The sequence below is a fragment of the Apium graveolens genome, chromosome 4 (genome assembly GCF_009905375.1).
Source record: "Apium graveolens cultivar Ventura chromosome 4, ASM990537v1, whole genome shotgun sequence".
Lineage (NCBI taxonomy): Eukaryota > Viridiplantae > Streptophyta > Magnoliopsida > Apiales > Apiaceae > Apium > Apium graveolens.
The window spans coordinates 314813738-314840203 of record NC_133650.1 but is presented as its reverse complement, the minus strand read 5'-3'; the positions used below and the strand labels follow the sequence as shown (position 1 = coordinate 314840203).

Here is a 26466-nt window from a genome sequence, read left to right as displayed (position 1 = left end):
TTGACCATCTAGAACAAAAGATTTCAGCTATAAGAGAAGGGGAAACTTAAGCATAATAACACTGGAGGTTTTGTATGCTATTCTAAAAACCTATGTACTGGAAATGATTCAAAGAAAATTTTTAAAAGCTGGTCAAGGGCACATTGTTGATGGATCAAGTGCACAAATTGTTAATGACATCCAGTCATCTGATGATGAACTCGAAATCTAGACTTCAGTTATTTCAAGTACTGAGCAAAAGAACAAGGAACCACAGAAGCAAGTTATTCTTGAACTTGAAGAGGATGAATTTTATATCTTGGATGAACTTGATGTGTTAGATCAGTCCATGGCTTACTTAGCAAGGAAATTCTCTAACATTAGAGTAAAGAAGCCAAAATTCTTCAAAAATAAGGGACATACATCCAACAAGGACAGCAGCTGGAAGGCAAAAGCAAAATACAACTCTGGCAGCAAAAATGGCTACAAAATAGGATATGTTGACATGTCAAAGATCAGGTGATTCAATTGTGATGAATTGGGCCATTTTGCTACCGAATGTAGGAATACTAAGAAGGTGAAAAAAGACAAGGCCTATCTTGAATTGGAAGAAAAGTATGAGGCTCTTCTAAGAAAAAAATAGGGTAAAGCTTATATTACAGAAGGAAAGAGGTAGGATGATTCAGATAATGATGATGATGATGAGGAAGTAGGAAACTATGCACTCACGACCTTGGAGCAAGGAGAGTCATTCTCATAAAAAATACAGGTACCAACTCTTACCACTATTGATTTAAATGAAAGTCAATATAAGGAGACTGTTGAAAAGATGAGCATAAAAATGTTCCACATCCATACTAGCATGGTAGCAGCTCTGAGGAGGTCAATAGGTTATCAAAAGCTAATGAGAAGCTTGAGATTGAGAAATAAAATCTAGAATTGCAACTTGTTGAGCTTGAGACAGTCAAGCAAGAGAATGAATATCTAAAGAACAAGTTAAGTGTGCTAGTAAAATAGAAGTTGTGTTAAGATAAAAGATAGAGAAGAATGAGGTGAAACCGAAGTCATTCAAGAATGCATCTCAGCTAGTTGTTCAGTACCATGAGAAGAACAAGCCATGTGTAAACATAGCTATTGGCTTGGACTATGATGCATTGAACAACAACAAGAAAGTTGAAGGTTGTTAGTCCCTTAACAATATAGCAAGAATTACAGAAGGGGGGTTGAATGGAATTCTTGAACCTTTTTTCTCGAAATAAAACTGTTCAACTCGAATATAGATATAAGTGTTTTGATTAGCACAATGCGGAATAGAAATTTAATTGAATCAAAACATAAGTAATTAAAAACAAGAGTCTTTAAAAGGGTTAAATATCAAGTAGGTCACTTACTGCGTCCAAATATATCAAGTGAGTCACTGATTACAAAACTGACTCAAATGAGTCACTCATTTGAAAATTTGTATAAAAAATATCACTCTATCGTTAGTCAAAATTCTTAAAAGTATTATATATTGAGTTTCGCACATTTTTTATGAATGATATTATATTCAAATGAAAGGTTCCGAGTTCTACTATTTTAGATAATATTTCTAGTTTTTTTAAATTTTATCAACTATTTATTTTTAATTTTTTGATTGTTTTATTTGATTTAAATAAAAATAAATAGTAAATAAAATTTTAAAAATTTTAAAAATATTATCTAAAATACTAGAACTCAGAATCTTTCATTTGGATGTAATATCATTCATAAAAAATGTGTGAAACTCAATATATAATATATTTAAGAAATTCGACTAACGATAGAGTGATATTTTTTATACAAATTTTCAAATGAGTGACTTATTTGAGTCAGTTTTGTAATCAGTGACTCACTTGATACAGTTAGACGCAATAAATGACCTACTTGATATTTAACCCGTCTTTAAAAACTTTCTGGTGGATTTAAACAATTCCACCAGAGATATATATTATATATCGAGAGGACTCTGTGTGCAAGAATGCTCACAGCTGCTTACAAATTGAACTGCTGAGAATACAGGGAAATGCTAACAATTCTGCTTACAAAGATTTCTCTGTTTTTGTGTATCTCAACACTTGCTTATTATTTGCTACGTTCTTGGTTTATATATTACCAAGATTACAAAGTCAAAAAGACTAAATAAATATAAAAACTATCAGTCTTAAGCTTTGCTACTTTTCGTCCTCTATTACCCAGTTAATGGGCTTCCACAATAGATTTGTATACATCTCGACGGTTGTGCTCATTATTCACTGTTCAACTGTTGTTTGAATTCTTTATATGATCATCCGTTGGACTTTATGAATATCCGTTGGATATATGATCATCCGTCAACTTTCTGAACATCCGTTGATGACTTCATTGATCATCCGTCGACTGCTATATTAAACATCCGTTGATAGTCATTTGATCATCCGTCGATGGCTTTGTTAATCATCCGTCGGTAGCTATTTTGGCACTTGACTTCATTTCACTTATGCAGAATTACAAGACATCATTTATATACAATTAATCAACCTATTCTGCATATCTAGTTAAAATTAACATGACCTATAGGCTACTACAGAATCTATACAAAGATGTATACAGAACTGTGCTACAGACTTATTATTACATAAGCTACTCACTCGATGGATAATAAGTTAACATCCGTCGAGACTATAATGAGTTATCCGTCGGGACTATAATTCTTATCCGTCGAGTGCTACATTATTTCACTAAGTAAAATCTACTTAGATGTTTTGTTTATGAAATCATCAAGTACACAACATATGCACAACAATCTCCCCCAATTTATGTCTACTGGAATTGTAGCCATAAATTAAGAGATACTTGATGATAACAAAACATCCTAAACATACAGCTTTAAAGATAAGCAGATAATACTGAAAGTGCTTCAAATAATCAAAATGTACAAGGTTTGGCTCACAGTCATTTTCAAGATGCTCCTCTAGCCTGAGCAGATTTTTCTAGTTTCTTGAAGGTCTGGATCTTCTTCCAAGCTTTCGGTTGTTTTCATCAATCTGATTTTGGAGCAGCCTGTGGAATTCCAGTTCATCAGATACTGAGAGATCTAGCTTTTCTTGCATTTCCAAGAGAGTCTCATTGATAGAGATACTCAATTGGTCTTCTGACCTGAAGAATCTTCTCACACCTTTGTCATCTATGAACTCCATCAGCCAGTAGGGCCTTAGATGCACTCTTCTCCCTGTGTATGGGATAATTAGAGTCTTTGGGAGTGCATCTTTAGCTCAAATACTCCTTAGTTCTTCAATCTTCTTCAATATTAGTCTTCTTGTAGTTACATTGAACCTAAAGTTCTTCTTGAAGGATGAATAAACTTTAATCAGTACAGCTTGGCTTTCTTGAAGAATCCTATGAAGAGGCCACACAATCTCCTTTCCTCCTTTGTACTTGAACACTAACCTTTCAGGTAGGTTCCTGTATGCATCAATTCCCCTTACTTCATCCAGTTCATCCAGATAGAGGTTTAGATCTGAAAATTCTTTGATGTCACACAAATACAAGTAGTCTCCCTTGTTGACTTTGGGTTGAGCTTTAATTACTGGCTTGGATTTGAGTGGTGACAGCTTCACTTTCTTGACTGCCCTTGACTTTGTCCTTTTTGGCTTGCTAAGGATTGGTAAATTGAAGTCAGGAATTGGTATTTTATCCCACTCTATTGGCTCATCCTTGGGCACAACAGGTCCACCATGAATATTCCTGTAGGGATCCACCACCTTTATATCTTCAAATGCCACAAAGGGCCTTGATGCTTGAGTTGTAGCTGGTGTGGGTACCTTAGGAAATTGATCTTCCAATCCTTTGTCAATAATATCCAGTTTCCTTTTTGTTCTTCTAGCCAATTCTTTCTTTCTTGGAGATTTCTTCTGTTCTTCAATTTTCTTCTTTGATTCAGCAGCTTCAGATGGTTGAGAGGGAATTTGTTGAGATGAATTCACAGCCTGTAGCTTGGCCAAGATAGCAATCTGCTCTTTCTTTTGGTTAGTCTTCTTTGCATCTAGAGCAGCTTGCTTCTTTTTCTGCTTTAATCTGGCTTTTTCTTCTCTCTTTGCTTGAGCAAATTATGGATGTCCAGCTACCACACAAATTTCCTTTCCATTTCTGAATATTTTAGCAATTCTCCTTTTTAAAGCTGAATCAGCGGGATCTTTATAGAAGACAATTGATCTTGATAGGAGCTTCTTCTCATCAGGCTTGGGTGTCTCATACACAGTGTCCAAGGGGTTCTTCATAGATGATTTTGGATAGTTTGCCCTTGGTTTAAGAATTAGTACAGCCTTTGTAGACTTGATGCAGGAAGATTGTCCTCTTTCCAGATAATTCATGCTCATCTCATTCACACTGATTTGCTTGAGTTGAGAGTGATGGATGGCTGACTTAACTGGCTCCTTGACAAGTTCAAACTTTTTATGAATCTCCCCATCAATCTTATCCCAGTTGATCAAACTCAACTTTCCTTTCTCAGTAACTTTCAAATTTGCTGCTGTTGCTGCTTTAATTAGATCTATACCATCTGCAACTGGTGGCTTGGAGACAGTAATTGAAGGTACAATTACTTTGTTGATTTGAACTTGAAGTTTCTCCCCCTCACTTGGTTCTCTCTCCCCCTTTTTATTATCATCAAGTTGAGGGGTTAGGCCTTGTGCTTTAGCCATTTGCATGAGAAGATTTGTCCGAGTCTGTTGATTTTGAAGAAGGGTAGCCACCGAATTCTCAATAACTTGAACTCTATCTTCCAGCTTGGCCAGCTTCTTTTCAGAATCTGATTCTCTCCTCAATCTTAGTAATAGATCATGCATGGTACCATATGGCATGACTGAATCCAGCTTCTCAGAATTGTAGGTCTTCAAGTCAGCTATATCCTTTTTAAGTTCATCCACACTCAAATTCTGTCTTAATTACTGGATCTTCATGAGATGTAGAGAGTCTAGGTGAGTTTGAAGAATAGCCTTGGTACCAGCATCTGAAGTTTCCTGAATGGCCTTTTAAATAGCCATGACCTGTTTAACCAAAGATACACCAAATTGTCCTGGTGTAGATTCCTTTGTCCATGCCCATTCAGGTAAATTTGGAACAGAACTTGGGCCTTCATCTCCCCCTAAGTTCATGCTTCCATCCAAAGAAATAGAGTCATCATCATTAGAATTTACTCCAAATTCTTTAGATGGCTCATCAGCTGTAGGAGGCATTAAATTGACAGCAGCTTTTTCCCTTTTCAGAGATTCTGAAGTATGCACCAGATTTAATGTCTTTTCTGCCTCCTCATTTCCCTGAGCAGCCAATAATTGATAGGCTGACACAGGATGAGTAAAAGTGTCAGCATCCAAGGAAATGTTATCAATTACAGCTTTGTAATGTTGCTGAAATTGTCTTTCCTTTTCAGCATCATCCACAATTATTGACTCACTAGCAATGGCTGGATCCACCCTTATAGCTTCTGTACCTGCTTTTCTCTCATAGTCTCTCTTTTGTTGCATCAGGGTCTCACCCTGGCTCCCCACTCTCACACCCTCACCTTCACCTACTAAGGTGGGACTCCTCTCACTCACTTTTGCCAATCCTGAATAAATGGATTGCTGATTTTCACTCTTTTCCTCTCCTTTTTCCTGGGAGCAACCCAGCCTCTCACTCAATACACTCTTCTCTCTCAGTCCTAAGAGTGACTGTACAACCACTAAATCTTCTGCACTTGAAATAATTGAAGTTTGAAGTTGTGCAGAGATACTCGACGGATAAGTGATATCCGTCGAGTGAGTGGTAATGTTATCCGACGGATAACTGTTGTTAGGCTTATCCGTCGGGATACAATCACTACTCGACGGATGAGCAATATCCATCGAGAGAGTAGAAATGAATGAGGTGGGATGAAAAACTATTGTTGACTCTGTGTTGATTGAAGATTTTTGGGGCACATATGTCACAATAGAATCTGAAAGAATTGGCAAGTGAGCCAACAAATCATCTAAAAGATGATGCTCACTTGCACTAGATTTTGGCTTCCCCAACAGAGTTAAAGAAGGGGAATCAGGTATTGAAGTGTTTATCATATCCACTTCCAGAGAGTTTGTTGGCGAGTATGGTGTTTCAGATGCTTCTATAAATAGAGATTTTGGCTGTGACTCCACATTTATTGGAGCCACATCAAACTGAATTTGAGAGAGTGCAGGGACTATGTCTTTAGCACCAGTTTGCACTGTGTGTGTGCCCTGTGCATCCCCAAAGGTTTTAGATTTCTTCTTTCTTGTGTAAGTTTGGGGTGAGCTTGTGTCCCTAACCCTTTTGCCCTGGGCTCTTGGCTGAGATCTTTGTTCAATAACTGCATCCTTTTGGGAGGATGTAGCTAGAAGTGAGCTTTTATCCTTTTTAAGCACTGCAGTTTGTTGGGAAACTGCAGTGTGACTAGGCTGGGATTCACTCAACTCTCCATCCTTATTCTTGGGGTTTCTTTGATGTTCACCCCTTCCCTCCTTCACATTCTCCTCTTTTGCTTTTGTGGATTTTACAACTGGTATCTTTTGAGAGATACCAGAGGGGGTTTTCTTTGATTTAGATTTGGAAATTGTAGAAGGTTTGGAGGCTTTGGTAGGCAACTGTTTGGTAATTGGCACAGTTGTCATAGCTACTCCTGAAATCAAAGAAATAGAGGAGGTTGGAATAGTTGTAGGGATGGATGAACTTACCTCACTTACCTGATGTGCCTGCATTACAGGAAAATAGAACATTGGCACATCCCTGTGATGGTTGGCTCTGTTCAAAGCTGCAATGAGTCTTCTCTCTTGAACCTAACAAGCTAGTTTGGTGTTTGGGTTCTCAAGCACAATCTCTTGACATAGATGGTTAGCCAATAACATGAAAAATCTAGCATAGTATACATTCTTTCCTCTTTTAGCTAACTCACCTAGTTTAAAACCTAACTCAATCAAGACAAGGTCACTGAAATTATAAAATTTATCTGTAACTAGCATGTATAGCATGTTAAGCATGGAAATATTCACAGAATCAAAATTGTTGACTTTTCTAGAGAAAACTTTAGTAACCACATCACACAAGAAACTCCACTCCTTCCTAAGACCCAATCTCCTAATATCACTCAGTTTAGTAGTTGGAAGTGCATAATGCATTGAATTAAGCATATTGATAATATCAGTCTCATTGTGTGTTGAAGTCACATTATTGTCAGGAATTTTGAAACATGCTTTCATCACATCACTATTGATACAGAACTCATTACCTTTGATGGTTAGAGTGATGGTCTTGTCAGCAGAGTTGTAGATAGCAGTGGTCCACATCTCTTCAACAACTTCACAGAAGATTGTGGGTGATTCCAGCATGGCGTAATTTAGCTTGCAATTCTTCACAAAGTCCATCATCTTGTGATAGTCCTCTGATTGATGAATACCTTTATTGACCAAAGCAGTGAAGTTGTTCTTCTCATAAATGAACCCAGTTTGTGACATAATCTTTACTACAGGTGCCATTGTTAGAGAATGAAAGCTTGAAGAGAAAGAGAATATTTGCTTGAGAGAGAGTGAGATAAAAGCAGTTGAATTTGAGAATGATAAAATAAAATAATTGGAATGAAATAAGCTTTTATACTATCTCAAAAATAACTGACAAAAATAATAAAGAAAAGTGAATTAACCAATCGAAATTGCCTAAAATAGCCATTTAAAAGTAAACTATAAAAATTCCACCCATTATCCGTCGTGTAATGCTTACAAACTGTAAGTATACTCGATGGATAATGTTCAGGGAATTAATGGCTGAGATTTATACAATTCGACAGATGAGGATAAACTGATATCCGTCGAGTCATAAAGTATTCCAGAAAAATAATTGACTTTTATTAGCAAGTAGTATATCGACGGATGACTAAACTCGATGGATAAGGGTCATCCGTCGAGATGCAAATTTTTTCTTAGCCAAAATTTCATCCAAGACTTAAAAATCAACTAAATTTCTGGCTACATTCCAACTTGAAAAATAACTCAGATAAATTTAAGAGTAATTAAGCATACCTAGCTCACTTACCAACCTTGAAAAGGTGGATTCATCCAGTGGCTTGGTAAAGATATCTGCAAGTTGCTTCTCACTTGGAACAATATGTAATTCCATAATACCATTCATTACATGTTCCCTTATGAAATGGTACTTGATATCTATGTGCTTTGTCCTTGAATGTTGCACTGGATTCTCAGTGATGGCAATTGCACTTGTGTTATCACAGAAAATAGGAATCCTTTCAACTTGCAAACCATAATCTAGCAATTGATTTTTCATCCATAAAATCTGTGCACAGCAACTGCCAGCAGCAATATATTCAGCTTCAGCTGTAGAAGTAGAAACTGAATTTTGCTTTTTTACTGAACCAGGACACAAGCTTGTTTCCTAGAAATTGACAGGTTCCAGTTGTGCTTTTTCTATCAATTCTACAACCTGCATAATCTGCATCTGAATAACCAGTTAGATCAAAACCAGAATCTCTAGGGTACCAAATGCCAAGTTTTGGTGTTCCCTTGAGATATCTGAAAATTCTCTTAATAGCTATCAAGTGAGATTCTCTAGGATCAGCCTGAAATCTAGCACATAAACATGTAGCAAACATTATATCTGGCCTACTAGCTGTTAAGTACAGAAGTGAGCCAACCATGCCTCTATAACTTGAAATATCCACAGACTTTTCAGTAGTGTTTAGTTCAAGCTTAGTTGCAGTGGCCATGGGAGTTTTTGCAGATGTGCAATCCATTAGATCAAACTTCTTTAAAAGATCAAAAATATATTTAGTTTGACTAATGAATATTCCATCACTAACTTGCTTAACTTGCAAACCAAGAAAGTAAGTTAGTTCTCCCATCATACTCATTTCATACTTACTTTGCATCAATTTGGCAAACTTTTTTGCAAAGTTTCTCATCTGTAGAGCCAAAAATAATCATCTACATATATTTGAACAAGTATACTAGAGCCATTAACATTTTTGAAAAATAAATTTTTATCTACAGTACCTCTTGTGAAATGATTTTCCAAAAGGAACTTTGATAAAGTGTCATACCAGGCTCTAGGTGCTTGCTTCAGTCCATAAAGTGCTTTCAGAAGATAATAGACATATTCTCGAAAATTTGGATCTTCAAAACCAGGAGGTTGACTAACATACACTTCGTCCTCCATATCTCCATTTAGAAAGACACTTTTGACATCTATTTGATAGACTTTGAAATTGGCATGGGCTGCATAGGCTAAGAAGATTCTAATGGCTTCAAGTCTTGCAACAGGAGCAAAAGTTTCATCAAAATCTATTCCTTCTTGCTGACAATAACCCTTAACAACCAATCTACCTTTATTCCTGATTACTATGCCATTTTCATCCATCTTGTTTCTAAATACCCACTTGGTGTCTATTGGATTCTTTCCTTTAGGCTTGGGTACCAGCTTTCATACATTATTCCTTTAAAATTGGTTTAGCTCCTCCTGCATAGCTAAAATCCAATCAGGATCCAACAAAGCTTCTTCTACCTTCTTTGGTTCTTCCTTTGCCAGAAAGCTATTGTATAGACATTCTACCTGAGTTGCTCTTCTTGTTTGAACTCTAGAAGAAACATCACCAGTGATAAGCTCAAAGGGGTGATCTTTTGTCCATTTCCTTTGTTGAGGTAGATTAGCTCTAGATGAAGAGGCCTCATGATTGTCTTGATGTGTGATTGAGTTTTGATTGCTAGAAACTCCCCCTGAGTTTGTGGATCTTTGATTTGAGAAAGGAGAATTTTCTGTAGGTGATCTGTCTTGACCTCCTGCTCCTTTTGATAACCCGACGAATGGTGAATTTTGAGTACCGACGGATGAGGCAGGTTTTCTTCCGACGGATAACACAGATTATCTTCCGACGGATGAAGCATTATGCAACTCGACGGATGTTGAGTTTTGTGCTTCATTGGTGATAGATTTGTCTGTATTATATTTAGACACTGTTTCTTGATCACTCTCTTCATCACTAACCATCTCAACATTGTCGAATTTGAGGCTCTCATGGTAATCTCCATCTTCCAGTCCTTCAATACATGTATAGATTCCACAACAATGTTGGTTCTTAGATTGTAAACTCTATATGCTTTACCAACAACATATCCAATAAAATTCCTTCATCTGCTTTAGCATCAAACTTCCCATTTTGATCAGTTTGATTTCTCAGGATATAGCATTTGCAGCCAAAGACATGAAGAAAGTTTAGAGTTGGCTTCTTGTTCTTGAACAATTGATAGGGAGTCATGCATCTTGCTTGATTAATCAGAGAAATGTTCTGAGTGTAGCATGTAGTATTTAAAGCTTCAGCCCAGAAATATGTTGGTAATTTAGATTCTTCAAGCATTGTCCTTGCAGCTTCAATAAGTGATCTGTTCTTCCTTTCCACTACTCCATTCTGTTGTGGAGTTCTTGCTGCTGAAAACTCATGCAGTATCCCATTTTCTTCACAAAATGCTCTCATGACAGAATTCTTAAACTCAGTTCCATTGTCACTCCTGATTCTTCTAACTTTGAAATCAGGATGATTGTTGACTTGCCTTATGTGATTGATGATGATTTCACTAGCCTCATCTTTAGACTTTAGAAAATATGTACAAGAGAACTTTGAGAAATCATCTACAATTACTAGGCAAAATCTTTTCCTTGAGATTGACAATACATTGACTGGTCCAAACAAGTCCATGTGAAGCAGTTGCAAAGGCTCTTCAATTGTTGAATCAAGTTTCTTCCTGAATGATGCTTTGATCTGCTTCCCTTTTTGGCAGGTATCACACAGTCCATCTTTTGAAAACTCCACTAGAGGAATGCCTCTTACCAATTCTTTCTTTACCAGCTCATTCATGGTCTTGAAGTTTAAATGAGATAGCTTCTTGTGTCATAGCCAACTTTCATCCTGACTTGCTTTACTGAGAAGACAAGTTACAGATTCTGCCTTAGTTGAGTTGAAATTAGCTAGGTACACATTTCCTCTTCTCACACTAGTGAGAACCACTTTGTTGCTTTGATTATTAGTCACAACACAGGCTTCTTTGTTGAAGGATACTGAATTGCCTTTGTCACAAAGCTGGCTGATACTCAACAGATTGTGTTTGAGACCATCCACTAAGGCAACCTCCTCAATGATGACATTGTCTTTTGAAATCAAGCCATATCCCACAGTATAACCCCTGCTGTCATCTCCAAAAGTAATACTTGGGCCAGCTCTCTCCTTAAACTCTGTGAGCAGGGTAGAATCACCAGTCATGTGTCTTGAACAACCACTGTCCAAGTACCAAAGATTCCTTTTGTTTCCCTACACACATCAAAATCAAATCAAGTTGATTTTGGTACCCAAGTTTCCTTGGGTCCTGCCTTGTTAGCTTTCTTCTTCTGTTTCTTAGGTCTTAAGTCATTTGACTTAGGAATTTCAGATTCTTCCTTAGTCATTTGGGTTGGGCCGTTGAAACCATTTAATGCAACAGAATTATCATGCATATTATGGCTACCAGGAAATGGCATGCTTGGTGTAAACATGTTATTCCAGTAGGGCATGCTAAATGGCATTTGAGGCATACTATATGCAGCATAATATGGATTAGGTGCAAATGGCATATTGGAAAACTGTGCATTCATGTTCTGTGTAGGCATAACATTAACATGCATGAGAGGCATTGCATTCATGTTAGGAAATTGAGACTGAACAGACATGGGAGTAGGCATGGCAGATTTGCAATTAACAGATAAATGATTTACACTACCACACTTGACACTGATTTTTCTAGGAGCATATTTATCAGGTGTGTAGTTATTGTGTTTGTTAATCCCTACTTTACCATTCCTGTTGTTTTTCCTTTTAGTCTCTGTTTTTATCTTAATTTTCTCAAGTCTGTCACTTAGCTATTTGACAGTCATGTGACCAACATTACCTCTTTTTCCTTTCTTAACTTGACTTGACTCTCCTGAAACAAAGTTCTTGGAAACAGACCCATACTTCTCATTTAGCTTGATTAGTTTGGGTTTGCTAATGGGCTTGCTCACAGCCGACGGATGAGGATTTTCATCTTTCGACGGATAACACTTTTTGTTATCCGACGGATAGTCCTCATCATCCGTCGAGTCTACATCTGTCAGCAAACCATCTAGCAAATTAGGTTCTAGTTTCTCTTTATTCTTTTTCCAGGCCTCATCACAAAAAGACTCAATTCTTTGAACTTTGGTGATTTGAGCATGAACATCCCTGTATGTTTTCCATGCTTTAATCACCTCTTGTTCACGCTCGAGCTGCTTCTTCAAAATCTCTTCCTTTTTCAAGGACTCAGTTAATTTCTTTTTGGCAATCTTACACTCAATCCTTAGTTTCTCAAAATCAACAAACTGAGATTCAAGCACATTATTCCTCTCACTTAAAAACAAGTTGTTTTCTTTGATTTTAGCATTTTCTTTAGTAAGAGACTTAAATGTAACACGCAAATGATATAATTCTGTAGACATGTCATTTATGGCATCATTACACTCAACTTTAGATAAATGTGCAAGGTTTGTAGTAATTACCTGATTGCTTGAGGAACTTGTCTCTGTTTCATCAGACTTGGCCATTAGGGCTAGATTGACATAGCTGACATCTTCATCTTCATCCAAACCATCTGCTGCCCAGTCATTCTCTTGTGTAATAAAAGCCCTTTCCTTTTGTTTGAGTAGATCAAAGTATTTTTGCTTATAATCCACAGACTCAAACCTTTTCTTACTGGAAACTAACTTTCTACACTCATTTTCAAAATGCCCTGCCAAGCCACATTTGAAACATTTGAATTTTGACTTATCCACCATGTTTCTATTTGGCTTGGTTGCTCCAAAGTTCTTCTTAAACTTGAGCTTGGAAAATCTCCTGGAAAGAAATGTTAGGTGCTCATCAATGTCCTCTATGTCATCTTGACTCAATGAGTCTTCACTTTCTACTGCAATCCCCTTGCCCTTGCTTTCACAGACCTTAGAAGTTGACTCAATAGCTTTCATCTTCACTTCCTTCTCCTTTTCCAAATCAGCAACTAGTGCAATGGATCCTCCTTTCTTCTATCCTTTCTCCATCCTTTCATCATGCTCTATCTCAAGCTCATAGGTCTTCAGAATGCCATATAATCTCTCCAAAGTAAACTCTTTATAATCTTGTGAGTTTCTTAATGAGACTGTCATTGGTTTCCATTCCTTTGGAAGAGATCTAAGGAATTTCAGATTAGAGTCTTTAGTCTGATAGACTCTTCCATGCAACTTAAGAGCATTTAGTAGTTTTTTGAATCTACTAAAAATGTCAGTGAGTGACTCACTTTCCTCATTGTGAAAATGCTCATATTGCTGAATCAAGAGCTGCATTTTATTTTCTCTAACTTGCTCGGTGCCATCACAGATTATCTATATAGTATCCCAGACTTCCTTGGCAGTTTTGTAGTTAATAATGTTGTCAAACATGTCTGCATCAACTCCATTGAACAGAATGTTCATGGCCTTTTTGTCCTTCCTGACTTGTTCAATGTCAGGATCAGACCATTCGTGCCTTGGCTTGGGAACTGATGGCTCGTTTCCTGTTGCAGCTCTCATTGGAACATGAGGACCTCTTTCTATGCAGTCCACATAGGCCTCATCTTGAGAAAGCATATGAAGATGCATCTTTACCTTCCAATGATGGTAATTATCTTTATCTAGAAAAGGAATCTTGACTCCAACGTCTTTCTTGTTCATCTTGCTGAATTGTTTTGATCTTTAAACTCTTTGTAGATTAAGAGCTTGCTCTGATACCAATTGTTAGTCCCTTAACAATATAGCAATAATTACAGAATGGGGGTTGAATGGAATTCTTGAACCTTTTTCTCGAAATAAAACTGTTCAACTCGAATATAGATATAAGTGTTTTGATTAGCACAATGCGGAATAGAAACTTAATTGAATCAAAACATAAGTAATTAAAAACAAGAGTCTTTAAAAACTTTCTGGTGGATTTAAACAATTCCACCAGAGATATATATTATATACCGAGAGGACTCTGTGTGCAAGAATGCTCACAGATGCTTACAAATTGAACTACTGAGAATACAGGGAAATGCTAACAATTCTGCTTACAAAGATTTCTCTATTTTTGTGTATCTCAACACTTGCTTATTATTTGCTACGTTCTTGGTTTATATATTACCAAGATTAAAAAGTCAAAAAGACTAAATAAATATAAAAACTATCAGTCTTAAGCTTTGCTACTTTTCGTCCTCTATTACCCAGTTAATGGGCTTCCACGGTAGATTTGTATACATCTCGACGGCTGTGCTCAGTATTCACTGTTCAACTGCTGTTTGAATTCTTTATATGATCATCCGTTGGACTTTATGAATATCCGTTGGATATATGATCATCCGTCGACTTTCTGAACATCCGTTGATGGCTTCATTGATCATCCGTCGACTGCTATATTAAACATCCGTTGATAGTCATTTGATCATCCGTCGATGGCTTTATTAATCATCCGTCGGTAGCTATTTTGACACTTGACTTCATTTCACTTATGCAGAATTACAAGATATCATTTATATACAATTAATCAACCTATTTTGCATATCTAGTTAAAATCAACATGACCTATAGGCTACTACAGAATCTATACAAAGATGTATACATAACTGTGCTACAGACTTATTATTACATAAGCTACTCACTCGATGGATAATAAGTTAACATCCGTCGGGACTATAATGAGTTATCCGTCGAGACTATAATTCTTATCCGTCGAGTGCTACATTATTTCACTAAGTAAAATCTACTTAGATGTTTTGTTTATGAAATCATCAAGTACACAACATATGCACAACAAAGGTGACAAAGGAAAATCAACTGTAAGTGAAGATGTCCCAGGTATGCTAAGAAAGGTTGGTTCACCATTGTTCAAAGCATGTGAAGTAAATTTCAGTGAAGAGGAGTTGATCATAAAGCAAGAACTTGTTGATGAGGATAAAGAAAAGAAATGCACATAAACAACTAAGAATGCAAGAAAGAAGAAGAAAAGCAGAAATGGGAAGGTTAGAATAAATAAAAGCAATAACTTTGCATTTGTTGGAGATGCTCCCAGGAAACAGTGTCAAAAATGTGGCTTTGTTAATCATCTAACTCATCTTTACAAAAAGGTTGTTAGAAGGCCAGGGGTGGGAGCATGCAAGTATAATGAAGCAAAGGATGATGATCCCTACTCATTATGTGACAAGTCTGATTGCATACCTTACAACATGAAAGTAATGACAGGTTACCACAAGCTGAGAGTAGACCTTAAGGAAGTCAATTTTGAGTCCTCGGTTAAAAAGGAAAATGCACATCAATCAATGAATTTTATTTTTTCTGAATCATCAAATTCTACTTCTACAGAATATGTTAACAAGAAGAAAGTACCCAACACTGCTTGGGTTGCTAAACACACTTAATCCTCATTGTGTGTAGGGCAAAGTAAAGAAGGTCATATGGATCATAGACAGTGGATGCTCAAGACATATGACAGGTGATAAGGCCCTGCTATCACAATTTGAGGAGATGGATGGCCCAATAGTGACTTTTGGAGACAACAACAAAGGTTTTACAATGGGATATGACAAGATAATTTTTGGAAATATTGTCATTGAAGATGTAGCACTAGTAGCTGGTCTTGAGGTGATACTCCTGAGTGTCAGCCAATTTACAGATAGAGGATTCAATGTTTTATTTGACAAATGAGAATGCCTAATTATCAGCAAAAAGACTGGTGAAACTGCTTTGAAAGGAGCAAGAAAGGGAAGCTTATTTGTTACAGACTTGGACTCAGCAAATGAGGATGGAATTTGTTGCTTCTACACCAAGGCATCTGAAGAACAAAGCAAGTTGTGGCATAAAAAGCTCTCTCACCTGAAATACAAGGCAATCAATACCATAGTTAAAAAAGAGTTAGCGAGAGACATGCCAAATCTGAAGTTTACTCAAAATGAGGTCTTTGAGGCTTGTCAAAAAGGAAAAATGAAGAAATCAAGTCACAGGAGTAAAACAGTGAATTTCATAATTGCACCTTTGTAACTTATTCACATGGACTGATTTGAACCAGTTAATGTCATGTCAATTTCAAGAAAGAAATATGCACATAATGGATGAAGAGTCAACTGAACAAGTGAATCATGAGAATGGAAGCTCATCACAAATGCCTGAATTTGATAGCACAAACTCAGGGGGAGAAAGAGGAGAAAGTTCTGCAAGTAATGTCAATGATGAAGAACATACATAAAATTCAAGTCAACAAACTCACAACAGGAAATTGGATAGGAGTCACACAAGAGAAGCAATTATTGGTGATCCAACTACTGGAGTGAGGACTAGAAGTGCAACTGCAAATGAATGTCTTCATGCATGTTTTCTTTCACAAGTTAAGCCTAAGAAAACTGAGGAAGCTCTACTTAATCCTGATTGGGTATCTGCTATTTAAGAGGAGCTAAATCAGTTTTAAAGAAACAAAGTTTAGGATTTGGTTCTTGCACCAAAGAAAAAAGTGTAATTGGAACAAAGTGGATGTTCAGGAATAAAATGGATGAGAATGGGATTGTAACAAGAAATAAAGCAAGGTTGGTTGCAAAAGGATACTCACAGGAATAAGGAATTGATTATGATGAAACTTTTGCTCCAGTTGCAAGACTTGAAGTAATAAGTATCTTTCTTACATTTGTTGCACACTCAAATCTCAAGGTGTATCAAATGGATGTAAAGAGTGCATTCCTTAATGGTGAGTTAGAAGAAGAAGTTTATGTGCAACAGCCACCTGGCTTTGAAGATCCAGAATTTCCAGACTTTGTATACAAATTACTCAAGGCTCTATATGGACTAAAGCAAGCACCTAGAGCATGGTATAATACATTGTAAGAATTTTTGATCAAAAATGGATTCACTAGAGGTACTGTTGACAAGACTCTATTCTACAAGCAGCATGGTGATCATATGATTCTAGTTCAGATCTATGTGGATGATATTATTTTTGAATCTTCATCAGTCAAACTAAGTATGTCAAGGATTTATTGAAGAAGTTTGGCATGGTTGATTGTTCACCTGCATCAACACATATGTCTACAGCTACGAAGTTGGATGAAGATAAAAGGGGAAAAGTGTAAACATTTCAGGTTATAGAGGGATGATTGGATCTTTGTTGTATTTGACTGCTAGTAGAACAGACATTATGTTTGCAACATGTCTATGTGCAAGATTTCAAGCCAATCTAAAGAAATCATATTTGATGGTTGTGAAGAGAATTTTCAGTTACCTAAAAGGGACTCCAAACTTGGGATTATGATATCCTAAGGGAACATGATTTGAAACTGTTGGATACATAGATGCAGAGTTTGCTAGATGTAGGGTTGATAGGAAAAGCACTAGTGGAAGCTGTCAATTTCCTGGTATAGCAAGAAACAACAATATGTGTCAACTTCCACAGCTGAGGCTGAATACATAGCTGCTGGAAGTTGTTGTGCTCAAGTGCTTTGGATTAGAAATCAGCTAATGGATTATGACCTAATGTTACACAAAATTCCAATTATGTGCGACAGTACTAGTGCTATATCTATTGTATCTAATCCAGTTATTCCTTCTAGAACAATGCACATTGATGTAAGGTACCATTTTATTAGAGAACATGTTGCAAATAATACCATTGAGCTCATTTTTGTTCCAACAGAAAACTATTTAGCTGACATTTTTACTAAATCTTTAGATGAAGCTACTTTCACTAGACTTGTAGGTAAAATTGGTCTGCTAAATTCTTCATCCTAAAGGCAAGAACTCAGCTAATGTTTTGCAGCAGATTAATTCCTAATAAATCAAAATTTATTTGATTAATTGGAAATTAACTGAATAATGAATTATAAACATTTTAGATTTCTCTGCATATTTATTTTTCATTTTATCTTTGTTAACTTAGAATTTTTCAAATTTTAAGTAAATTGTCTCTTTGTTAATTCATATCTTCAATATATTAAATTAATAGAAGATAGACCTGAAAAGCAGCAAAAGTACATGGAGACTGAGTTCTCGATAAGTATAAATGACTTCTCGACAAGTCATTTTGAGATTTCTCAAAGTAGTTCTCGATAAGTCAGTTTTGGACTTCTCGAGTGGACATCTTGATAAGTTATTTTGACTTCTCGATAGAGTTCTCGATAAGTCTTTGTTAAACTTCTCGTGGACATCTCGATAAGTTATTATGACTTCTCGAATAATGTCATTACCAGACTTCTTGAATGGGCATCTCGATAAGTCACTCTATGACTTTTCGATAAGTATTGCAGAGATCTCGAGTGAATTATTTTGAGTTCTCTACAAGTATAATTTTAACTTATCTTTAACTCAGACTGAAATAATTTTATTTAAAAGATTTTTTTCAGTATGATACTTTTGAAATAAATTCGTTCTAATTTTATATTTATTTAATTAATAAAAATTTGGAATATCTCAGTCCATTCTCGACAAACTGGGTATTTATTTGACATCTCGAAAAGCCATTCTCTAGTTCTTGATAAGAGTCAGGAAAATAACATATCGATATGTATCTATTCTCTCAATATGACTTCTCGATAAGTAAATTGCAAACGTTTATTTTGAATTCTCGATAAGTCATTATTTTACTATAAATACCCAAACATCTCGACATACACCTCTTTACGCCTTCGAGATCTCTAATTGACCTAAATTTTCCAAATCCAAACTGTTTTCTCTCATTTCAAGCTCTTTCTCTCTAATTTTTCCTACCCACTCAAAAATTAAATACTTACAATGACATCAAACACAGTTATACCCTTTATCCCAAAGGAAGGAACGAACTATCTTGCATTTATAGATGCAAATCAGGCTCTTGATACTTTCTAAGAGTTTTATGTTGTTTCTTTCTGAAACATAATTTGCAGGTGCTTTAACTGCAAACCCAGTGCTGTACTTGGATGTTCTCAGGGATTTTTAGAACACAGTTGTGGTGAGGACTATGGTGCATGAAAACTAGGTTGTATCTATTGTGGTTAACTGCTCTATTAGAGGCCAACAAGTGGAATTTTCTGAGGATGATGTCAATGTGGCCTTGGCATCCCTACTGACAAGATGGTGGAGGTTCCAACTCAAGAAGAGTTAGCTGAGTTCATGGACTTCATCAACTATATTGAGAAGATCAACTTAGCAAGCCTGAACAAGAAGAACTTGAGAAGGGAATGGTCCTTTCTATTTTACTCCATTGTGAGGGCATTCACTTGAAGAAAGAAAGGGTATGACAACATCTTAAGTGTTGTCTAGAAGCTGGTATTCTCAATAGCCCACAACAGACACATAAATGTAGGTCATCTCATCATGGAGGAGTTGAGCACTAGGCTCATAATGCCCTTGGCATCAAGAGGTAAGGAAATTTTTCTTCCTAGATTCATAATGTCTGCTTTAAATTATAAAGTGCATGACATTCATATGCTGAATAGTATAGACATAACACAAATAGAAAATTGTAAGCAAGTGTCCAAAGTTCTATTTGGTTCACTTACTACTAAAAATAAGGTACCTGTAAGTCTTAGAATCACTCCATTTATGTTGGAGAGATTCAAGACTTACCCTTACCCTATTCCTGACATGAGATCTAATATTGAATCTAATGCAGCAATGGCTCCTGTCCCTGTGGAAGTACAAACACAGGAACACCAACAAGGGCCTTCCCAAGCTGAGACCCTTCCTTCTGTACCACTAGAAGCTAGGAAATCAACCCCATCATCCTCTCAAAAGGCTAAATTGAGTAAAAAGAAGAGAAGGCGGACACCCTTGAAAGTAGTTAGTGAGAGTGGTGAGGATAATATAGAACTTGAGTCTCACCTGGTCAGAAAACCAAAGAAGGAAAAACAAACCGAGCTGACCACTCAAGCCACCTCTGCACCCTTCCAACAGGATACAGTTGTAAAATAGGGAATTAAACAGACTCTAGAGGCATCATCTCAACATGGTGTCTCTATTGAACAAAGCATCCACCCAAATGCACCATGTACAGAGTTTGCACTAACATTGAACAAATTTAAGTGTATAAAAGAAGAAATAAGGATGACACACGCAAAGAGAGCACATCTTTTGAAGCTCTCTCTTCTACTCAGGAGGAGATACCAACACTCAACTCTGAAATTCAAAATCTAATTTCTAAAATTTCTTCTTCATTTAATCAAACACTTGAATCTAATCCTCAAGTGTTGCCAACATCATGTGACATAGTTTAAGAAATTGTGCTCACCACCCAGGACCCAAATTTAGTTGGTGAGAGGCTACATGCTGGTATAGATCTTGATGACACCAACACAAACACAGGGGTTTTACCAGTTTTTACTGAAGACCCTGTGGTGGTTCCAAATGCACCTTCATGTACAAATCAACCTTCACAGGTTGTAAGGTTTGAGGGTAGTACTCCTGATGGAGAGCTATCTAATTCCTCTCCAATTCAATTGGAGGTTCCTCTTGCAGGAACAACTCTCCTAAAAAACCTAGTTGAAATTGCACTCACAATTAAAGCTAGGAGTTTAATTGCCAATGATCCTACTATGAGGGAAGCAAGTACATCACATTCAAGTGACAGTGCTTTGAAAGAAGTACAAGGGTTTGAGGCTAAGGTACATGACACTAACCTAGTCAACTCCCCTCCAATTCCAATGGAGGTTCCCACCATAAGTGGAGAACAACAAACTGTCATAACCACAGTTCAACCTGTGAGTCAAACTGTGACATCTGTCACAGGTGGTTTAAGTGAGACCCAACCCTCCACTTCAAACCTAACAGACCAACCATCCACCTCTAACCCTTCTCAATCACAACCTCATTTGATCTCACAATGGTTGTAGGAGGCAGAAGCTCAACCAACAACCATCAATGATCTTTTAGTTGATCAATTATATGGACTTGCTCAAATTTTACAACAGCTAAACATGTTGGTTTTGTGTTTAACGTTCAAGTATACGAAACACGAAAATATATGACATGAAAGTATACGACACGAACGAATTTCCAGGTCTATGTCTAACCAAGATTACCAAGCTATCATGCTTTCCTATCAGATAGAGGTTCAAGAACAGCATGCCAAAATTATATATGAAGCTGAAAAAAATGGCAATTATGATGCCTGGATGGACAAAGACTTTAGTTTAGAAATGGATGTAGTGTTAACAAGGTTCAGGGAGGAGTACTTGACCAGTCTTGGGAGTAATGCCAAATCTCCAACTCCACAAGAAGTCTATGATGCGGTCACTGAGGTCTACAAAGTTCAACTTAAAGCTTTTCATCACTTTGGTAAAGCTCTAAAACTGCAATTGACTGATCATCAAGATAGAATTATAAGGAAACTGGTCAAGGACAAGCTAGATGAGATCATTCATTCTCAGATGAAAATCAAGCAAAAATTCTCTAGATTTACTGATCGAATGGCCGAGTTTGATTTATCATCTGTAGACAAGAGCATTAAAAATCTCAGGGAGTCATTGATAGCTCTGCATGAAGTTGTCCAGAAGCAAATCACAAGTAACAATGACATCAGGGTCAAACTGGATCAGCTCCATCAGGCTAAAGATGAGCCATCTGCTCTTTTGATGGAAGGAATCAAGGAAGTTGTGCAAGCTACATTAACACTTCAATCTCTTCAAGTTCTCAACCACCATTATCAACATCATCAAATCTCCAACTTCAATCTCTACAACAACAAGTTTCAACTCTACAAGCCTCTAATGATTTACTGACAGCTTAGGTTCAAACACAGAAAATCCATTCTGTACTAGTGTACCTCTCTAGTGCCAAGTCAACAGAATGACATCAGGACCCTGGTAGACTCCCATAAACATCTTCAAACGCATAATTCAGTTCATTTGGGAGCTATCATGGGTACCCTGAATGTTCCTTTGCCTGCTCTTCCTGAAGCTGTGAGGCCAGAAATTCCCAATCCAATACTCCTGCCAACAAGACTAAGGGGGAGATAGAAGTTAGGATTCAACAGTCCAAGGAAGCTGGTAAATCTAAAGAGACTGGAAAATTGATCTACATATTGTAATATTGTAATATTACAATATTGTAATATTTTATTTCGATATAATTGATCTACATATAGTAACTTTTAACCAAAAAAATAGGTATCAATTAATGATTTTAGGAGTACACATATATTTAACCTTAAATCCATGCATGGGAGGAATCAAAAGAATTTAATCCATTTAAATAAAATGAGTGGTCGCCTAGTACGAGATTTAGTTAATATAAAAAGCACCAAAATGATCTAACCATGCACTAAACTATATAAACACTACACATGAAACCGAACTATACCTAAAGCATGGATCCCAGACCCACTTAATTAAACTAATTTCATTAAAGAGCCTAGCTAGGAAATCCGTTGTTATTAGTTGTTAGAATCCATATACATGGCCAAGATTATCCTAAGATTATTTTCATATAATATTATTTTCTCGATGGACAAGATTTTACAAGGAGGTTGAAATGGGGGAGAATAAATGATTTTGCTTAAAATATAATGCACTGCTCAGACCTATTTCTGGAGAAAAAGTATAACTTTATTCGAATTTGTGAGTGTAATCTTAGTAGTGTTATCTGGTGGAAGCACTGAAATTGTGTAAGGAGATCAACGAATTCGAGGTTGAGTAACTAAAAATTATACCAGAAGTTCCCAGGAATTCAGCCGATAGGGATTAATCTAGAAAATAAATGTGGCCGGCCTTACCATAATACAGAAAATTAATTCGGGAAGAACAAGGCATGATCCATGAATGTAGTAGGTATTTGCATGGAGACCAATTTTTCTACGCCCAGATGACTTCAATGCGAGCTTCCAGTAGACAGACTGGTACTATATTATACTAGGTTTAGCGATTTAGCTTTCTAGGTTTAGCTGTTTAGCTGATAAACTTTAGACAGACTAGTGCATGTGTTAAAAAACCTGGAATAATGCAGTAAGGTATCATTTTTTTTTGACAACACACTAAGTAATACTCCGTCCGTCCCAGCCAATTGTTATCGTAGTTTGTGAGAGATTGTTTTGGCAAGCATTATGCTATATATAGGTGCCGGTAAATTAGGCCGATAATTAATTAATTCAAGATGCATGCACTGCATTCGTAATTAGAAAATGTAAATAGATGCTAGTGATCCAATCCCATTGCTTTATATAATTGCTGCCAATAGCTCAAGTTCACAAACAAGATACACCAAAAACACAAATTCTAAAATGGCTATCAATACAGCTATCGCGCTTGTGCTTCTCCCTCTGTCCTTGTTTATCTGTCTCTACTATTGTATGTGCAGACGCAACACTTCTTTGCTAACCAACTGGCCCCTGGTGGGAATGACGCCTTCCGTGCTTATGAATGCTCATAGAATACACGACTTTGCTACGTGCCTTCTGCGAAAAAGCCACCACACTTTCAACTTCATCGGGCCTAGTCTAGCCAACATGAATTTGCTTGTTACTTGTGATCCTGCTAATATCAACTATATCTTGAGCAAGAATTTCGCAAATTATCCCAAAGGCGCTGAGTTTCCCAAGATTTTTGATGTACTTGGAGATGGGATCTTTAGTGTCGATGGTAATCTTTGGGAAGTTCATCGCAGTACTACCATGTCACTCTTCAATCATGCACAGTTTTATCACACAACACAAAAGAATGTGAGGAGAAAAATGGAGAAAGGGTTAGTCCCACTGCTTGATCATGCGGCTGAACATGAGATTGAGGTGGATCTGAATGATATGTTTCAGAGACTTAATTTTGATAACATTTGTTCCCTGCTTTTAGACCATGACCCTGAAAGCCTTTCTCTTGAATTGCCTTATGTTCCTTTCCATCAGGCTCTCGTGGATTTTCAAGAGGCGGTGTTTTATCGATACGTACTTCCTGAAAGCATTTGGAAGCTGCAAAGGTGGATCGGATTTGGTAAAGAAAAGAAGCTAAGCAAAGCTTGGGAGGTTATTGATGAATTCATGTATAAATGCATAGCTATGAAGCGCGAACATGGCGTACTGAAAAATTTTGAGCATACGTCTGCAGCAGATGAGGAAGATAAACTAAAACTTTCAACAGCTTTCATGGAATTTGCGGACAGGGAAATGCCGGGAGATCCTGATAAATTTTTGAGGGACACTTTGCTTAGTTTAATAGTTGGTGGGAAAGATTCAACTAGTGTAGCCCTTTCTTGGTTTTTTTGGCTTCTTTCAAAGAATCCTTCAGTAGAATCCAAGATTTTAGAAGAGATCAATACAAATTTGCAATCAAACGAAGTTAAAAGTTGGATGTTGTTTAACAAAAAGGAAGAGTTGCAGAAACTGGTTTATCTGCATGCAGCTTTCTGCGAGGCTTTAAGACTCTACCCTTCAGTTCCTTTCAATCACAAGTCTCCAGCACAAGCAGACATTCTTCCAAGTGGCCATGGGGTGGAGAAAGACTCTAAAATCGTGTTGTCCTATTATGCCATGGGTAGAATGGAGAGCATATGGGGAAAAGATTGCCTGGAGTTCAAGCCTGAGAGATGGATAACTAAACACGGAGGCCTTAATCACGAACCTTCATACAAGTTTATTGCTTTTAATGCCGGGCCAAGACTTTGTATAGGTAAGGATATGACGCTCACGCAGATAAAAATCATTGCAACAACCATCATACATGCCTACTCCATTCAGGTGGTCGAAAATCATCCGGTAGTCCCAAGTGCTTCTGTCATTCTCGAAATGAAATATGGTTTAAAGGTCAGGGTAGTTAAAAGAAGTGCATGATCTTGCTTCTATTGAATGAACCATTCGTCTGTTTTAAGTCACAACCTTGTCATATCTTTCAATAAATTGGTACGTAGCACACGGCTATAGTTCTGATGTATTTTTCTTATCTTAGATGCTAATGTTCAAGATGTTCATTGTTTGCAAGTTTGTGGCTCATCTCTAATGCTTTTCGTTCCAAATCATGAAATCATTAAAATCGGTTTATATTTGCAACTACTCTACGATAATTTAGGAAGTGTTAAATGATAAACCATTGATGATGAACTATAACAAACACGAAAATCTGATAAGAGAGAAACTTACACTCCGTCCGTCCCGCTTATTTTGTCACCAATTAGATTTTCACGTTTTATTTAATCATATCAAACAAACTGATAGTTACCAAAAAGTTATATTATTTTTGAAAAACATTAATATAATTAAGACTTAAGTTACCTTATCAAATCAAAGTGGACAATAGTTTTGGAATAGACAGAATAGGAAATGTGGCCACAATGAATAGGTTGGTGGCCCTAAATGTCAATTTGTGGTTAAAAATGGTCCAAAATATCACTTCTGAAAATAATGATCCTAAATGTCATTTCAAAACGGTACATCGTGTAACGTTTATGCAAAAGACCTAAAACAATACTTTGTGTAGCGTTCTGGCACTTTGAATTTATTTTTTATGCGCAAAACGGTAGATAAAGTAATGTTTTGGTACAAAACATTATATGATATACCGTTTTGAGCCAAAAAACTACTTCAACTAACGTTTTGCACATTATAAAAAAAAATTAAAATAAAGTATTGAAACGGTACACTATGTACTGTTTTACATTTTTGAAAAAAAATACAAAACAGTAGACGAAGTGCCGTTATGAAGTAATATTCCGGATCATTATTCTCGAAAGTAATATTTTGGGACATTTAACACCCAGAAATGACATTTTAGTTTATTTCCCCGATGAATGGGACGAAGATGAATGGGACGGAGGGAGTATATCTTTACACCGGTAGCTCGAACGCTTGATGCATTAACTCACAAATTTAAACAAGCCCTACATTTTCCTAGTAGCTTTCACTTAAACTATCAGATTAGTTATACAGATCTCGTTGATGACATTAATCAAGTTTGCAATTCCAGTTCTCGTATTTCTCGCGCGCCATTGCTTTCTGGAGTACAAAGTAATGCAAGTGTCAGTGTCGTATCTCAACAGGAAAAATTAATTCCACATTCAGGAGAGCATTAAAATCCTATCCGTTATTCGGTATATGCATACGATCAGTTTAATTATTACTTACAAATTATGAGACAAATTAATAGGCACTTTTTTGGTAGCTGCAGCTGCAGCTGCAGCAACAGAATTTATTTGTAATATACACTTCCCGCCAAATAAGCCGGAACGTCTGATTGCAGAGCTGCACAAAACCAGCCAGCCACAAATTGAATGTCGTTACTTTCAGTAGTAAATTTAAATAATTTACCCAACTAGAATCTGAAAAGACTACAGTGGGAAACATTATTGAAATATGGCTTGCATGTGAGTATATTTCTTACAGACGTTTGTAACCACCTGTTTTACTTCCGGTGGACTTGTACTCTTGTCAGAAACTATGAAACCAATTAAAAGACACTGCACATGAAAATGAACTTCACC

General features: G+C 36.6%; 1 protein-coding gene across 1 annotated transcript; it reads left to right on the top strand.

Annotated features, from left to right (window-relative positions):
• The first annotated feature begins 23351 nt into the window (after window positions 1–23351).
• LOC141717372 (alkane hydroxylase MAH1-like) lies at window positions 23352–24932 on the top strand. The gene has a single exon (XM_074519437.1). The coding sequence runs from the start codon at window positions 23354–23356 to the stop codon at window positions 24821–24823; it is 1470 nt and encodes a 489-aa protein (XP_074375538.1). The 5' UTR covers window positions 23352–23353; the 3' UTR covers window positions 24824–24932.
• Window positions 24933–26466: the final 1534 nt, after the last annotated feature.

Coding starts and splice junctions, on each gene's coding strand:
- LOC141717372 (XM_074519437.1), top strand. CDS start 23,354: ATGTGCAGACGCAACACTTCTTTGCTAACCAACTGGCCCCTGGTGGGA.